The following is an 18,152-nucleotide window of genomic DNA, read 5'->3' as shown; positions in this document are numbered from 1 at the left end:
TTTCTATTGTGTAAGAATCTGGAAGGTAGAAGTAGTAAAAATGATAGCCCTTGCCATTCTTTTTCATTGTGCATTAAAAATGTAAGCATTTTTTTCTTTTTTTTGAGAGAAGGTCTTGCTCTGTCACCCAGGCTGGAGTGCAGTGGCATGATGATGGCTCACTGTAGCCTCGACCTCCTGGGCTCAAGCAATCCTCCCACCTTAGCCTCCTGAGTAGGTGGGACTACAGGTGTGCACCACCATTCCCAGCTAATTTTTGTATTTTTTTTTTTGGTAGAGATGGGGTTTCCCCATGTTACCGAGGCTCATCTCAAACTCTTGAGCTCAAGCTGTCTACCCGCCTCAGCCTCCAAAAGTGCTGGGGTTACAGATATGAGCCACTGCACCTGGCCTATTTCTTAATATATAAGTTACTAAACTAATATCGCTATCCTTTGAATAGCTAACATTCCATAATTGATTTAGGGTTATAGTCCAAAGTCTACAGATTAGTTTCTGGGTGTCTTACCTCTATTCTTCAGATGGCTGCTTTTTTTTTTTTTTTTTTTTTTTCTGTTTTCTTGAGGACAAGTATTAGAAAGCCAAGTGCAGAATATATCTTCCATAGAAGCCGGCTTTTGTTATGGTAACTTCCCTCAAATGGGGTAGGTGTGATGGTACTCACCTTCATAAACATTTTTCTTTTTTAGCATCTCAAAGACAAATTTTGGAATTTTATTTTCTACAAGTTCATTTTCATCTTTGGTGTGCTGAATGTCCAGACAGTGGAAGAGGTGGTCATGTGGTGCCTCTGGTTTGCCGGACTTGTCTTTCTGCACCTGATGGTTCAGCTCTGCAAGGATCGTTTTGAATATGTGAGTTTTTAGCCAAGCTTTTTGCTTGCTTAGTCACCACGTTTGCCAACTTTGAATTGTGTAATGTGAATGAGCCACAGCAGGCATGGTCAGGGTAGCTCTTCTGGGAAGACTTCTAGATCAGGCCCCCATTGCCTGTTTCTTGAAGAACTTTCTACAGCAGCCAAGAGATGCAGAATCGTTGTCTCCTGGGGAGCTTTCTTCCCAACCCCATAGTGTTTACTTACTGCTAACATGGGGTCACTTCACCTATGCAGACTGTTTTGTTCACAGTGCAAGGAAACCTTGATACATAAACAATAAAATCTGGTCTTTTCTAGATATTTTCTGTTCTAGTCTCCTTCTGTCTCTCCCAGCTTACTCTAGTTCGTGGAGCTCTTCTTTCTGAGTAGTTTATACTATTTCCACCCCGGGCCAGGACTGAATTAGCTCCCTCAGCTTCCTTGGTTGCAGAAGTGAATCCTTTTATGTCTGGTACAAGATCTGTCACTTGGTTTCAGATCATAGCTGTATGAGTGAACCTCCAACCCATTAGTGACCTGAAGTAGTCTCATGAGTCCCAGATAAATGTGCACCTACAGTGCTGCCCCTCAGTTAAACCCACTCCAGGGCCTTGTTTTTCCCTGTCTTTACCCAGTCCACATGGACCTTGCACCTTGGTTTGAGTTAATCTCACTCTCACAGCCTTTATTTCTTTCACATTCAACCCTCATTTGAAGTCACAAACAGGAGCTTCTAACCTCCCAAACTATTTTTTTTAATCTCCGCCTGTGACCTCAGGAGTTGCAGCTCTAGGCCTTCTTTTCAGACTGTTGCCTCTCCTTGCATAATGCTGACATCACGTTGTAGTAGTGGTAAACCTGTGCCTGGATTGCATTTCAATTGTGCTAGCCCTAATAGACTAGGAATGCCAATTTCAGAGAGGAGGACTAGAGCAAGATTGAGAAAGAAACAGAACAGAACAGGCACTGTCCTGAGTCCTGTTGAAGGTGAGAGGAGAGAGTTATATACCCTCGGAACATTGCTTCTAGAGGTTTATAATCCCAGTGCTAGGAGGATCTTTGAGAGTAAGGGATGAAAATATAATGCATATTGTTATACTCAGTAAATTAAATGACAAGGATTTCTAAATATGAGCTCATGCTCATATTTGGGTTATTGGAGAGTAGGACCATATAGTAATGGGATGCTTTTCTGTGCTTAGCACAGAACCCTAAGCAGAGAAGCCAAGATTGACCTTTAATTTCTCAGTGAAGTTTAACACTTCCATGAAGAAGAATGAGCAGTTTCCTACTGTGTGCATTTCAGCTTTCCTTCTCGCCCACCACGCCGATGAGCAGCCACGGTCGAGTCCTGTCCCTGTTGGTTGCCATGCTGCTTTCCTGCTGTGGACTGGCGGCCGTCTGCTCCATCACCGGCTACACCCACGGAATGCACACCTTGGCTTTCATGGCTGCAGAGGTGAGATACTGGACGCAGGACTTGCTCAGATTGTATTTCTGTCTGTTTTCAAGGAAGCTGGATGTTTGACAAGTTATTTTCACCCATGAAATGACAGGTGGATATTTGGTCTTTCATTTTAACAAGCATTTCAGTTCCTTTTTGTGTGTTGGGTACTGGTACTGAATGCTTTTGTGTGGTATTTTATGTAACTCTTTCTTTACGTAGGGTATAAAGATTTTACAAAATAATGAATAAACTGTACTCATCATTTTGAAGGAAAAATCTGGTCTATTCGTGAATATTTTAAGATTTAAAAATTTTTCACTCTTTTAAACCTTTCTGAAAATACCAATTTCTGTTCAGTAGAAATAAAAATTCTCCAGCCTGGCCAATATGGTGAAACCCTGTCTCTACTAAAAATACAAAAAAAAAATTAGTTGGGCGTGGTGGCGCACGTCTGTAGTCCCACCTGCTTGGGAAGCTGAGGCAGGAGAATTGCTTGAACCCGGGAGGCGGAGGTTGCAGTGAGCTGACATTACGCCACTGCACTCCAGCCTGGGTGACAGAGCGAGACTCCATCTCAAAAAAAAAAAAGAAATAAAAATTGTTTGTATGTCCTTATATTTAATGGCTATATTTGCTTTTTCTTCAGGCCAAAGGCAAAATACTTTTATCTTACCCATAATTAGTATTATTAATTAAAAAATGAGATATTAGATAAACTGAAGCTAACTGGCTAATATCAAAACACTACATTTGAACTACTCATTGGGAATTTGGTAGAGCAGAGTTAAAGTTTATTTCTGTTTGACAGCATTCATTTTTGAGTACATTTAGTAGTGTAAGTAAAATTAGAAAAGGAACATTTAAATACATAATGTTAATTATCATATTATAATATTGTAATTAAAATACAATAGTCCTAATATAAATAATAGGATATGTAATCTTAGGTGAATACTTCTGTATATGAAAAATATACAACCGTATTTCGTCTTGACAGAAAATCTGTTGAAAAATCCATTTACACTGACTTATTTGCTTTAGATTTATTGCAAAGCAAAGTTAGAATGATACTTATGTTTGCCTTTTTTTGATTCTCTAACTTTCAACTAATATAATATTATCCAAACTTTGAAAAGGGTATACCTAAAAATAAGCACATTTAACTTAGGCCCGTCAGCTCATACTATAGTATATACTTTTATTTTAGCTTGTTACTGTTTATTCTTTTAAGATAATTTATCATATTACAGATTTGATATTTTAAACTAAATCATTTCTTATATTCATAGTGTTTCTCTCTCCTGTAAAATATTTTTCACTTACAAATGGGAATTTAATCTAAAACATAAATAATGTGATAGTTTTATTCTACTAGATTAAGAGGACTTTTTTTCTTAATGAAAAATTTCTTTTTTTTTTTTTTTTTTTGAGACAAGGTGTCACTCTGTTGCCCGGGCTGGAGTGCAGTTGCTTACTGCAACTTCCACCTTGTGGGCTCAAGTGATCCTCTCATTTCCTTAGTAGCTGGGACCACAGGCATGAACCACCATGCCTGGCTAATTTTTTATTTTTTTGTAGAGATGGGGTTTTGCCATGTTACCAGGCTGGTCTTGAACTCCTGAGATCAAGCAGTCAGCCTGCCTCGACCTCCCAAAGTGCTGGGATTACATGTGTGAGCCACTGTACCTGGCCGTCAATTTCTGTAATAAAAAAAATACCCTTCAAGACCAGCCTAGCCAACATAGCAAGACCTTGTCTCTACAAAAAAAAAAAAAAAGCCATGAGAGACTTATTTTGTCCCTCTCCTCTCCTCTCCCCTCCCCTCTCCTCTCTCCTCTCCTCTCTCCTCTCTCCCCTCTCCCCCCTCCCCCCTCCCCCCTCCTCTCCTCTCCTCTCCCCTCTCCCCTCTCCCCCTCTCTCCCCTCTCCCCCTCCCCTCTCCCCCCTCTCTCCCCTCTCCCTCTCCCCTCTCCCCCCCTCTCCCCTCTCTCCCCTCTCCCCCCTCCTCTCTCCCCTGCCCCCTCCTCTCTCCCCTCCCCCTCTCCCCCCTCTCCCCCCTCCCCCCTCTCCCCCCTCCTCCCCCCAATCCCCCCTCCTCCCGCCTCTCCCCCCTCTCCTCCCCCCTCTCCCCCCTCTCCCCCCTCTCCTCCCCCCTCCTCCCCCCTCTCCCCCCTCTCCCCCCTCTCCCCCCTCTCCCCCCTCTCCCCCCTCTCCCCCCTCTCCTCCCCTCTCCTCCCCCCTCTCCCCCTCTCCTCCCCCCTCTCCCCCCTCTCCTCCCCCCTCTCCCCCTCTCCTCCCCCCTCTCCCCCTCTCCTCCCCCCTCTCCCCCCTCTCCTCCCCCCTCTCCCCCCTCTCCTCCCCCCTCCTCCCCCCTCTCCTCCCCCCTCTCCCCCCTCTCCTCCCTCTCCTCCCTCTCCTCCCCCCTCTCCCCTTCCACTTCTTCCCCTTCCCCTTCCCTTCTGACAGGATCTGGGGTCTGGCTCTGTCACCCAGGCTGGAGTGCTGTGGTGCGATCTCTGCTTACTGCAGCCTCCACCTCCCAGGCTCAATCCATCCTTCCACCTCTGCCTCCCAAGTAGCTGGGACTACCGGCATGTGCCACCATGCCCACCTAATTTTTGTATTTTTTGTAGAGATGGGGTTTCACCATGTTGCCCAGGCTGGTTTTGAACTCCTAAGCTTGAGCAATCCTCCTGCCTCGGTCTCCCAAAGTGCTGGGATTAAAGGTGTGATGTGGCTGGCCTTATTTTGCTTTTGATTGCTTTCGTTCTTTTTTCTGCTGGTGGACAAAGGGAGTGCACAAAGCACTAGGGAGAGAGCAGGTCCTCGTGTCTAGGATAGCAGTACCTGAACTATACTTGGAGTTACGGCATCACCCTTCTAAGTAATCAGTGATAGTGACTTAATGCTGTGTGAAATAGAATTGATGGTCAGACTACCAGGGTAAACCTCAAGATTGTAGGGGGATTCCGGGGGTAGGTGTAATTGGTTGTCACCTATTAACAGGACTTTTCCTCAATAAAAGTTGGGTTTCTAGGTCATAAAAATATTTTACAGAAATTTGAAGCAGAGAAAATAAAATAATGGGTAAACTTGAACAATCTGCTTTTTAATTGAACTGAGAAATGTTTGTCTTTTATCATTTTATAAAAAGTTTGGCCTGAGCAATGCTACATTTTACTAAAAAGAAAATATCCTTTTTTATAGTCTCTTCTTGTGACAGTGAGGACTGCTCATGTGATTTTACGGTGAGTGAAATTGGGGAGGGAGGTGATGGAGGCCTACTCATACAGTTGATTTTAAGATGTAGCAGGTATGAAATATATAAAAATCGGACTAAATTACAACATGGTTAAACCAAATTCAGTAGTAACAGTAAATTACTAAGGTGTTTTCTCTCTTCATTACAGATACGTAATTCACCTCTGGGACCTCAACCACGAAGGGACGTGGGAAGGAAAGGGGACGTATGTCTATTACACAGACTTTGTCATGGAGCTCACTCTCCTGTCCCTGGACCTCATGCACCATATTCACATGTTGGTAAGTTTCCTCAGAAGGAGCTCTAACAGAGGGCAAGCCTTTCAGAATCAGGAACAGTAATGGTTTCTTCATTAAAAAATGAAACTTTAGAAATAAGATGTGGATGGACTACTTAAAGACTAAAAATGAATGTGGCTGCAAACCCTCCCTCTTTTTGCCACTGGGTGTAAGGCAGTGCCGTGGAACTGCTTTGGCTGGTGCCTAACTCGGGAAGTGTTTGCTGTCCTGGGAGACTTAGTTAACTCTGCTGACCAAGTCAATAGATTATTCTTTTAGCATGAAATTAAGGAGCTGCCTTTCCCCATAGTTTCTATGGCTTTAAATATTTAGCAGGTACTTTGTAGGTGGTAATGGGAATTCCTGCAGTGTTAGCTACTTCACAGATTTATACATTTTCCATCTTTGTAATTAAAAAAAGTCTTTATACTTAATTCCTACATTCCTACTACCATCATTGTTTACATTTTACTTTGGTATGTTAGAAGTTACGGTGTCGTAGATCTGCTTCATTGGTTGGCCCTTCAGTGATCTAATAATGGTGAGAATTAAAATAGTTGGTGGGCAATTTATTTAAATTATAAGCCTAGCAAGTAGCATTTTAAAATTATTGAGCTAGACGTGGCACATTTCTAAGTCTACTTTTTGAAAGAAACTTTGAAAACATACTTTTTAAAGAAAGTATGTAATTCTTTTTTTAAAAAAAGAGCCTCGGCTGGATGCGGTGGCTCATGCCTGTAATCCCAGCTACTGGGGAGGCTGAGGCAGAGAATTGCTTGAACCTGGGAAATGGAGGTTGCAGTGAGCTGAGATCGCGCCACTGTACTCTATCCTGGGCGACAGGGTGACACTCCGTCCCAAAAAAAAAAAAAAAAGCCTCCCTCCCCCCTCAAAAAGGGGACAAACAAATGGCCAAAGATAACTGTTAAGATTTTTTATCTTCTTTTTTTAAATTTTTTTCCTCATGCTTGTATTTTTTGTATTTAACTGCTTCTTTTTATGTATTTTTTGTATTTATGTATTTTGTATTTATGTATTTTGTATTTTTATGTATTTTGTATTTAACTGATTCTTTTTATGTATTTGAGTACATACATTCATGAATTGAGATCATATTTTAGACATATAGTTTTGTTCTTTAAAAACTAATGTATTATGAACATTTTCCTGTGCTAGCATCAGTTCTTCTAAGCCATTTTAATACTTTCAGGATAAAAATATCATCAGATAGCTGTACCATGATTTAATAAACCGCATCCCACAATGGGTTATTTATAGATTATATTTGGTTGTTTGCTATTTCACATTTTACATATTTTTTATCATGTATTAGTTTGATAAAGATAGTTATATCTTGCTTTTTTCATTTATCTAGTACTATCTTCCCATAATTGACCTTCAGAACTGTTATATATACAAATATAATAGTAATATGTAGTTATATAGTATAATAAGTGTAATTAATGACTATATAATTTTACATTACATGAGTTTACAACCTAACTGTTCTTCTGGGCATTTTGTTCATTTTCATATTTTCTGTTTTATAATTGCATGGATAGACATCTTTTTGCATAAAGCTTTTCCATTTCTGATGAGTTTCTCAGGAAAGATGACTGGCATTGGAGCACCTAGGCTGACGAGGATGTGCATTGTTTAGAGTAATGAGATAAATCTGTGTATTTCCTTTCTGAAAGACATTGCAGTTCACCATCACCAACAGTGAAGAGCTTCCGCTGCATACTGCGCCTTCATCACTAGCAAGTTCACGTCCGCTTTTACCGTGTGTTTTATTCTCTTTCTCTCTAAGTTATTTGGCAACATCTGGTTATCCATGGCCAGCCTGGTCATCTTTATGCAGCTGCGTTACCTGTTTCATGAGGTGCAACGTCGAATTCGTCGGCACAAGAACTATCTACGTGTGGTTGGAAACATGGAGGCCAGGTAAGGAAGCACAAGTTGATGTTGCCTAAGTTTACTCATTTTAGCTTTTTAATAACAGCAGATCCCAGAGTATATCAGAATGTATGTTTGTAAACTGCTAACAGAGTGGTGGAGAGGAAAGGCTCTGGAGTCAGACTGCCCGGGTGTGAATCCCCACTTAGGTGCTGTGTGATTTGGGGCAATTTACTTCACCTCTAAATTAGGGATGAAAACAGAACCTTCTGCCTGAACTATTGGGAGAATTTGGTGAGATAATTCATGTACTTAGAATGGTACTGGGCAGATAGTGCTCAGTATTAGGCTCTTATTTGTCATGATTTTATTGTCATTATTATCAAATAGACACTTCATTGGGCTTCTGCCCTGTTCATTTCCTGAAAGTGGGTCTGTTGTTCTTTGCACATGCATGTTTACACACACATACTTAACCTCATTGAAGGAGGCACTCTTTTGCCAAGCTGGGGCTAAGCCACGCCTGGAGGTGCAAGATTAATGGGTATCCTCTTTGCGCCCAGGGGGACAGCTTGGATCTCTTCTTTGTGGCCAGGGACACAGATTGGATCTCTGGGGGCCTTACTCCTCTGATTTGTCCGGATATGGTCTCCGAGGTCTTCACTAACAGCAGCCATTATTATTATTATTATTATTTTGGAGATGGAGTCTCACTCACCCAGGCTGGAGTGCAGTGGCACAGTCTCAGCTCACTGCAACCTCCGCCTCCCAGGTTGAAGCAAGTCTCCTGCCTCAGCCTCCTGAGTAGCTGGGATTGCAGGCGCCCGTCACCACGCCCGGCTAATTTTTGCATTTTTAGTAGAGACGGGGTTTCACCATGTTGGTTAGGCTGGTCTTAAACTCCTGACCTCATGATCCCCCCGCCTCGGCCTCCGAAAGTGCTGGGATTACAGGTATAAGCCACCGTGCTCGGCCTAGCAACCATTATTTAGACAAAGTTCCTGTGCATAAGTTATTCACTTTTGAAAGGGCTTTGAAGGTAAGTTATATTTTTGATTATCAAGAATGTTTTGCTGAACATGCTTTCTCTGTAACTGTGTTGTGATACAGGCGCAGTCTATCAAGTGGTGTTTAGTGTGCTTGTGGAACTGACTGAGGTTCCTGCTGGGCTTGTTTTGTTTCCACAGGTTTGCAGTTGCTACTCCAGAGGAGCTGGCTGTCAACAATGACGACTGTGCCATCTGTTGGGACTCCATGCAGGCTGCGCGGAAACTGCCCTGCGGACATCTTTTCCACAAGTAGGAGCTTTGTGAAGGGCCATGTGGGACAGGTGTTCTGTCCAGGGCATGTGTGTGCTTTGTGTACCCAGGCTCGAGACTCATCCTAGTGGAGGAGTGGGGACATTACCTCAGCCTGGCCTTGCTGCTGGCACTGAGTGTTCTGGGAAGCTCTTGGGTATCCTTCTTTGTTCCTTAGCCTCTTCCCTACATCATAGGACTGTTTCCCACCCATAGTTTGTCATCTTAGTTTCTGGGTATGGTAGCTGTCTTCATATTTCTTCTCCATTTTAGCTCTGAAGTATAGCAAATATGCCTGTAAGATTTAAAAGAAAGGATTAGCGGGGAGTCCTTGCTTTCAGACAGCTTATTATCTAACTGGGAGAGAGAATATAGAATTTTGCATTTTGTACATGCCCAAAAGAAGCCTTAAAAGCACACCAGAGAAGTGGATTGAGATGGGACTAGACCAGGACCGCTAAACAGCACAGAAGAGCTGTGTCTGTTATCGAGGATTACAAATAGTCTCTTCTGTAATCCTTCCAGATGGAAGTAGATCTGAGATGTCATTGGGGTTCTGTCTGTCTCACGTAAATGACTGTGTGTATAGGTTTGGTGTTTTGATGTTGATGGACCTTGAGGTATCTTTTGGCCTTTTGCATGTGTTTTCAATTTTGCATATTGGGAAAGTTCTGATCTTTGCATCTTTAATCTTCCTTTCTTTATTTTATAGTCTCAAAGAGATTTTCTTCTTTTTCATATGGGAGCTAGAGTCTCGGTAACTCAACACATATGTTGACAGATTTTTTTTTTTTTTTTTTTTTTAATGTGCTGAGTGCTGTGTTAGGCTCTGGGGATAAAATGAAAATGACCAGTGTGGTCATTGCTTTCCTGTAGCTTACAGTCGAATGGAGGAGTCAAAAGTGAATGAACCAGGCATATTTATGAATTTTAAAGTATCAATGAGATAAGTGCTTTAAAGCAAAGGAACATGGTTCTTGAGAGCTTGTAATGAAAAAATCCAACTCAAACTTGAAGGAAGTGACTCTTGAGGATAAGTAGGAGTTAAGTCAACAAAAAGGAGGGGTCACGTGGTACTAGGTACTTGAGAGAGAGGGAGCATCTGTGCAGCAGGAAGAAATGGAAGAGACTAAAAGAGAAGCTGTGTGGCCGATCCCAGAGAGTAAAGGAGAGGGGTGTCTGCTGAGGCAGGAGACACATAGGCAGGGTCTGGAGGACCTTTGGGAGTGGTGAGATGCTGTTGAATGTTAAGGACTGGCGGGTTAGATTTGCTGCTTGAAAAGATCCAGGGGGATTGGTTAGTAATGGCTGCAGCGGTTCAGGGGTAATCCCAGCACTTTGAGATGCTGAGGCAGGTGGATCACCCGAGGTCAGGAGTTCGAGACCAGCCTGACCAACAAGGTGAAACCCCACCTCTACTAAAAATACAAAAAAATTAGCTGGGCATGGTGGCGGGTGCCTGTAATCCCAGGTACTTGGGAGGCTGAGGTAGGAGAATTGCTTCAACCTGGGAGGTGGAGGTTGCAGTGAGCTGAGATCATGCCATTGTACTCCAGCCTGGGCAACAAGAACGAAACTCCATCTAAAAAAAAAAAAAGTAGCTTGGACTCTGGTGGTAGAAGTAGAGTTAGTGAGAAGACAGATTTGAGGGGATCAGGAAGGGTGTGATGCTAGACCGGCCGAGGGAAAGTGAGAAATGAAAGAGGTACCAGGGTTTCTCTAGTTATGCAGGTTGGGCAGTTGGGTGTAGAGTGGTGCTGTTTGTTGAGGTTGGGAAGACGGAATTTGCACACATTTCTCAAAATTAGCCCCTAAGGAGCTTGGAGGCTAGTTGGGAAGAATAACTCAGAATAACTCTATTTTAGCTCAGAAATAATATTTTCAAGCATATGGTTAGATTAATTTTAGGATTTAATTTCTTTGAGGCAAAATTCAGATAATATACATTTAACTATTTTAAAGTGTACAGTTCAGTGGCCGTTAATGTGTTCACAATGTTGTGCAACCACCCTTCTCGCTAGTTTCAAAACCTTTTTATCACTCCACAATAGTGCCCCACAGTCACTAAGTAAGTGCTCTCCATTCCTTCCTTCTCCATCACCTGGCAACCACTGATCCACTTTCTGTCTCTATGGATTAACCTATTCTGGACATTTCATATAAAGGAATCATATAACATGTGACTTTTTGTGACTGACCTCTTTCACTTAGTATTTTTTGAGGTCACTCAAGTTGTAGCATGTATCAGTACTTTTTATGGGTGAATTTAAATAATTTTATAAATTAAACAATTAGTTTATCCATTCATCCATTGGTGGACATTTGGGTTGTTTCCACATTTTGACTATTGTGAATAATGCTGCTAGGAACATGAGCTTGTAAGAAGTATCTGTTTGAGGACTTGTTCTCACTTCTTTTGGGTGTATGCCTAGGAGTGGAATTTCTGGATCATATGATAATTCTATGTTTAACTTTTGAGGAAACGCCAAAGTGGTGCAGCAGCTGTACCACTTGATATTCCCCCAACAATACCTGAGGGGTCTAGTTTCTTCATACTCTTGCCAACACTTGTCATTTTCTATTTTTGTTATTATAGCCATTCTCGTGGGTGTGAAGTGTTTTCTTATTATGGTGAATTTTGTTTTTTTTTTAGTAATAATTCTTAAATATATATTTTTTATTCTGGTAAAATATAACATAAAATTTACCATTAGTCATTTTTAAGTATATGGTCTGGTGGCATGAAGTACAATCACATTGTTGTACAGCCTTCATCACCATCTATCTCCAGAACTTTTTTGTCTTATGAAACTGAAATTGTCTCCAGTATATAGCAAGTCCCTCTCTGCTCCTCCCAAAGCCCTTGGCAACCACCATGCTATTTTTTTGACTCTATGAATTACTCTAGATACCTCTGTTGGCTTTGGGTTTAGTTTGCTATTTTTCTGGTTCTATAGGCATAAAGTTAGGTTTTTGATTTGAGAGCTTTCTTCTTTTTAGGCATTTTCTGCTGCAAATTGGCCTCTGAGCATTGCTTCCGCTGCATCTCATAAGTTTGGATATGTTGTGGTTTTGTTTTCATTTGTCTCAAAGTGTCTCATTTCCCAAGTGATTTCTTTTTTTTTTAATATCTGTATATTTACAGGTAAACTATAGTTTATTTTTAAAATAAGAGCAAACTTCAGTTAAATTATCAAAGAAACATGTAGAGATATATGTGTATAGGTGTATATATATGTATATACACATATATCTCTACATTTCAAGGGATATATATATCTATATCCTTATATATGTAGAGATATATATATCCCTTGAAAATACATATCCCTTCAAAATATTCACTTCCTTCTCCAATATTGGGGTGCAGCATAGTGTATCATATAATGATATATTATATATATGATACATTTATATATATATAAATGATACATTTATATATATATAAATGATACATTTATATATATATAAATGATACATTTATATATATAAATGATACATTTATATATATAAATGATACATTTATATATATATAAATGATACATTTATATATATATAAATGATACATTTATATATATATAAATGATACATTTATATATGATACATTTATATATATGATACATTTATATATATAAATGATACATTTATATATATATAAATGATACATTTATATATATAAATGATACATTTATATATAAATGATACATTTATATATATATAAATGATACATTTATAATATATAAATGATACATTTATAATATATAAATGATACATTTATTATATATAAATGATTATATATAAAATATATATGTATGTATTTATTATACTTTAAATTCTAGGGTACATGTGCACAATGTGCAGGTTTGTTACATATGTATACATGTGCCATGTTGGTGTGCCGCACCCATTAACTCGTCGTTTACATTAGGTATATCTCCTAATGCTATCCCTCCCCACTCCCCCAACCCCACAACAGGCCCTGGTGTGTGATGTTCCCCTTCCTGTGTCCAGCTGTTCTCATTGTTCACTTCCCACCTATGAGTGAGAACATGTGGTGTGTGGTTTTTTGTCCTTGTGATAGTTTGCTGAGAATGATGGTTTCCAGCTTCATCCATGTCCCTACAAAGGACATGAACTCATCATTTTTTATGACTGCATGGTATTCCATGGTATATATGTGCCACATTTTCTTAATCCAGTCTGTCATTGTTGGACATGTGGGTTGGTTCCAAGTCTTTGCTATTGTGAGTAGTGCCACAATAAACATAACGTGTGCATGTGTCTTTATAGCAGCATGATTTATATTCCTTTGGGTATATACCCAGTAATGGGATGGCTGGGTCAAATGGTATTTCTAGTTCTAGATCCCTGAGGAATCGCCACATTGTCTTCCACAATGGTCAAACTAGTTTACAGTCCCACCAACAGTGTAAAAGTTTTCCTGTTTCTCCACATCCTCTCCAGCACCTGTTGTTTCCTTTTTAATGATCGCCATTCTAACTGGTGTGAGATGATATCTCATTGTGGTTTTGATTGGCATTTCTCTGATGGTCAGCGATGATGACCATTTTTCGTGTGTCTGTTGGCTGTTTCATGTGTCTTTTGGGAAGTGTCTGTTCATATCCTTTGCCCACTTTTTGATGGGGTTGTTTGTTTTTTTCTTGTAAATTAGTTTGAGTTCTTTGTAGATTCTGGATATTAGCCTTTTGTCAGATGAGTAGATTGCAAAAATTTTCTCCCATTCTGTAGGTTGCCTGTTCACTCTGACGGTAGTTTCTTTTGCTGTGCAGAAGCTCTTTAGTTTAATTAGATCCCATTTGTCAATTTTGGCTTTTGTTGCCATTGCTTTTGGTGTTTTACACATGAAGTCCTTGCCCATGCCTATGTCCTGAATGGTATTGCCTAGGTTTTCTTCTAGGGTTTTTGTGGTTTTAGGTCTAACGTTTACGTCTTTAATCCATCTTGAATTAATTTTTGTGTAAGGTGTAAGGAAGGGATCCAGTTTCAGTTTTCTACATATGGCTAGCCAGTTTTCCCAGCACCATTTATTAAATAGGAAATCCTTTCCCCATTTCTTGTTTTTGTCAGGTTTGTCAAAGATCAGATGGCTGTAGATGTGTGGTATTGTTTCTGAGGGCTCTGTTCTGTTCCATTGGTCTATATCTCTGTTTTGGTACCAGTACCATGCTGTTTTGGTTACTGTAGCCTTGTAGTATAGTTTGAAGTCAGGTAGCATGATGCCTCCAGCTTTGTTCTTTTGGCTTAGGATTGACTTGGCAATGCAGGCTCTTTTTTGGTTCCATATGAACTTTAAAGTAGTTTTTTCCAATTCTGTGAAGAAAATCATTGGTAGCTTGATGGGGATGGCACTGAGTCTATAAATTACCTTGGGCAGTATGGCCATTTTCACAATATTGATTCTTCCTATCCATGACCATGGAATGTTCTTCCATTTGTTTGTGTCCTCTTTTATTTTGTTGAGCATTGGTTTGTAGTTCTCCTTGAAGAGGTCCTTCACATCCCTTGTAAGTTGGATTCCTAGGTATTTTATTCTCTTTGAAGCAATTGTGAATGGGAGTTCACTCATGATTTGGCTCTCTATTTGTCTGTTATTGGTGTATAAGAATGTTTGTGATTTTTGCACATTGATTTTGTGTCCTGAGACTTTGCTGAAGTTGCTTATCAGCTTAAGGAGATTTTGGGCTGAGATGATGGGGTTTTCTAAATATACAATCATGTCATCTGCAAACAGGGACAATTTGACTTCCTCTTTTCCTAATTGAATACCCTTTATTTCCTTCTCCTGCCTTTATTTCCTTCTCTGCCTTCTCCTGGCCAGAACTTCGAACACTATGTTGAATAGGAGTGGTGAGAGAGAGCATCCCTGTCTTGTGCCTGTTTTCAAAGGGAATGCTTCCAGTTTTTGCCTATTCGGTATGATATTGGCTGTGGGTTTGTCATAAATAGCTCTTATTATTTTTAGATACTTCCCATGAATACCTAATTTATTGAGAGTTTTTAGAATGAAGGGCTGTTGAATTTTGTAGAAGGCCTTTTCTGCATCTATTGAGATAATCATGTGGTTTTTGTCTTTGGTTCTGTTTATATGCTGGATTACATTTATTTATTTGCGTATGTTGAACCAGCATTGCATCCCAGGAATGAAGCCAGCTTGATCATGGCGGATAAGCTTTTTGATGTGCTGCTGCATTTGGTTTGCCAGTATTTTATTGAGGATTTTTGCATCGATGTTCATCAGGGATATTGGTCTAAAATTCTCTTTTTTTGTTGTGTCTCTGCCCAGCTTTGGTATCAGGATGATGCTGGCCTCATAAAATGAGTTAGGGAGGATTCCCTCTTTTTCTATTGTTTGGAATAGTTTCAGAAGGAATGGTACCAGCTCCTCCTTGTACCTCTGGTAGAATTCGGCTGTGAATCCGTCTGGTCTTGGACTTTTTTTGGTTGGTAAGCTATTAATTATTGCCTCAATTTCAGAGCCTGTTATTGGTCTATTCAGAGATTCAACTTCTTCCTGGTTTAGTCTTGGGAGGGTGTATGTGTCGAGGAATTTATCCATTTCTTCTAGATTTTCTAGTTTATTTGCGTAGAGGTGTTTATAATATTCTCTGATGGTAGTTTGTATTTCTGTGGGATCGGTGGTGATATCCCCTTTATCATTTTTTACTGCATCTGTTTGATTCTTCTCTCTTTTCTTCTTTATTAGTCTTGCTAGCAGTCTATCAATTTTGTTGATCTTTTGAAAAAACCAGCTCCTGGCTTCACTGATTTTTTTGAAGGGTTTTTTGTGTCTCTATCTCCTTCAGTTCTGCTCTGATCTTAGTTATTTCTTGCCTTCTGTTAGCTTTTGAATGTGTTTGCTCTTGCTTCTCTAGTTCTTTTAATTCTGATGTCAGGGTGTCAGTTTTAGATTTTTCCTGCTTTCTCTCGTGAGCATTTAGTGCTATAAATTTCCCTCTACACACTGCCTTAAATGTGTCCCAGAGATTCTGGTATGTTGGGTCTTTGTTCTCGTTGGTTTCAAAGAACATCTTTATTTCTGCCTTCATTTTGTTATGTACCCAGTAGTCATTCAGGAGCAGGTTGTTCAGTTTCCATGTAGTTGAGCGGTTTTGAGTGAGATTCTTAATCCTGAGTTCTAGTTTGATTGCACTGTGGTCTGAGAGATAGTTTGTTATAATTTCTGTTGTTTTACATTTGCTGAGGAGAGCTTTACTTCCAAGTATGTGGTCAATTTTGGAATAGGTGTGGCGTGGTGCTGAAAAAAATGTATATTCTGTTGATTTGGGGTGGAGAGTTCTGTAGATGTCTATTAGGTCTGCTTGGTGCAGAGCTGAGTTCAATTCCTGGGTATCCTTGTTAACTTTCTGTCTCGTTGATCTATCTAATGTTGACAGTGGGGTGTTAAAGTCTCCCATTATTATTGTGTGGGAGTCTAAGTCTCTTTGTAGGTCTCTAAGGACTTGCTTTATGAATCTGGGTGCTCCTGTATTGGGTGCATATATATTTAGGATAGTTAGCTCTTCTTGTTGAATTGATCCCTTTACCATTATGTAATGGCCTTCTTTGTCTCTTTTGACCATTGTTGGTTTAAAGTCTGTTTTATCAGAGACTAGGATTGCAATCTCTGCCTTTTTTTGTTTTCCATTTGCTTGGTAGATCTTCCTCCATCCCTTTATTTTGAGCCTATGTGTGTCACTGCACGTCAGATGGGTTTCCTGAATACAGCACACTGATGGGTCTTGACTATCCAATTTGCCAGTCTGTGTCTTTTAATTGGAGCATTTAGCCCATTTACATTTAAGGTTAATATTGTTATGTGTGTATTTGATCCTGTCATTATGATGTTAGCTGGTTATTTTGCTCGTTAGTTGATGCAATTTCTTCCTAGCCTCGATGGTCTTTACAATTTGGGATGTTTTTGCAGTGGCTGGTACCGGTTGTTCTTTTCCATGTGTAGTGCTTCCTTCAGGAGCTCTTAGGGCAGACCTGGTGGTGAGAAAATCTCTCAGCATTTGCTTGTCTGTAAAGTATTTTATTTCTCCTTCACTTATGAAGCTTAGTTTGGCTGGATATGAAATTCTGGCTTGAAAATTCTTTTCTTTAAGAATGTTGAATATTGGCCCCCACTCTCTTCTGGCTTGTAGAGTGTCTGCTGAGAGATCAGCTGTTAGTCTGATGGGCTTCCCTTTGTGGGTAACCCGACCTTTCTCTCTTGCTGCCCTTAACATTTTTTCCTTCATTTCACCTTTGGTGAATCTGACAATTATGTGTCTTGGAGTTGCTCTTCTCGAGGAGTATCTTTGTGGCATTCTCTGTATTTCCTGAATCTGAATGTTGGCTTGCCTTCCTAGGTTGGGGAAGTCCTTCTGGATAATATCCTGCAGAGTGTCTTCCAACTTGATTCCATTCTCCCCGTCACTTTCAGGTACACCAATCAGACATAGATTTGGTCTTTCCATATAGTCCCATATTTCTTGGAGGCTTTGTTCATTTCTTTTTATTCCTTTTTCTCTAAACTTCTCTTCTTGCTTCATTTCATTCATTTGATCTTCAATCACTGATACCCTTTCTTCCAGTTGATGGAATTGGCTACTGAAGCTTGTGCATTCGTCACGTAGTTCTCGTGCCATGGTTTTCAGCTCCGTCAGGTCCTTTAAGGACTTCTCTGCATTGGTTATTCTAGTTAGCCATTCGTCTAATCTTTTTTCAAGGTTTTTAACTTCTTTGCGATGGGTTCAAACTTCCTCCTTTAGCTCGGAGAAGTTTGATTGTCTGAAGCCTTCTCTCAACTTGTCAAAGTCATTCTCTGTCCAGCTTTGTTCTGTTGCTGGTGAGGAGCTGCATTCCTTTGGAGGAGGAGAGGCACTCTGATTTTTAGAATTTTCAGTTTTTCTGTTCTGGTTTTTCCCTATCTTTGTGGTTTTATCTACCTTTGGTCTTTGATGATGGTGACGTACAGATGGGGTTTTGGTGTGGATGTCCTTTCTGTTTGTTAGTTTTCCTCCTAACAGTCAGGACCCTCAGCTGCAGGTCTGTTGGAGTTTCCTGGAGGTCCACTTCAGACCCTGTTTGCCTGGGTATCAGCAGTGGAGGCT

General features: G+C 40.2%; 1 protein-coding gene across 3 annotated transcripts in view; it reads left to right on the top strand.

Moving 5' to 3' along the window:
* AMFR (autocrine motility factor receptor) overlaps positions 1-18,152 on the top strand; it is a 64,035-nt gene that overhangs the window by 15,279 nt on the left and 30,604 nt on the right. For all 3 annotated transcript variants that reach the window (XM_008977444.5, XM_008977445.4, XM_063597590.1), the window contains exons 3-8: positions 690-854; positions 2,163-2,315; positions 5,510-5,550; positions 5,713-5,845; positions 7,653-7,786; positions 8,926-9,036. In XM_008977444.5, coding sequence (XP_008975692.2) covers positions 690-854; positions 2,163-2,315; positions 5,510-5,550; positions 5,713-5,845; positions 7,653-7,786; positions 8,926-9,036 — 737 coding nt within the window. The remainder of the gene's footprint in view (positions 1-689; positions 855-2,162; positions 2,316-5,509; positions 5,551-5,712; positions 5,846-7,652; positions 7,787-8,925; positions 9,037-18,152) is intronic.

Source organism: Pan paniscus, chromosome 18 (genome assembly GCF_029289425.2).
Source record: "Pan paniscus chromosome 18, NHGRI_mPanPan1-v2.0_pri, whole genome shotgun sequence".
NCBI lineage: Eukaryota > Metazoa > Chordata > Mammalia > Primates > Hominidae > Pan > Pan paniscus.
The sequence above is the reverse complement of the archived record's forward strand: the minus strand, read 5'-3'. Positions and strand labels throughout refer to the sequence as shown.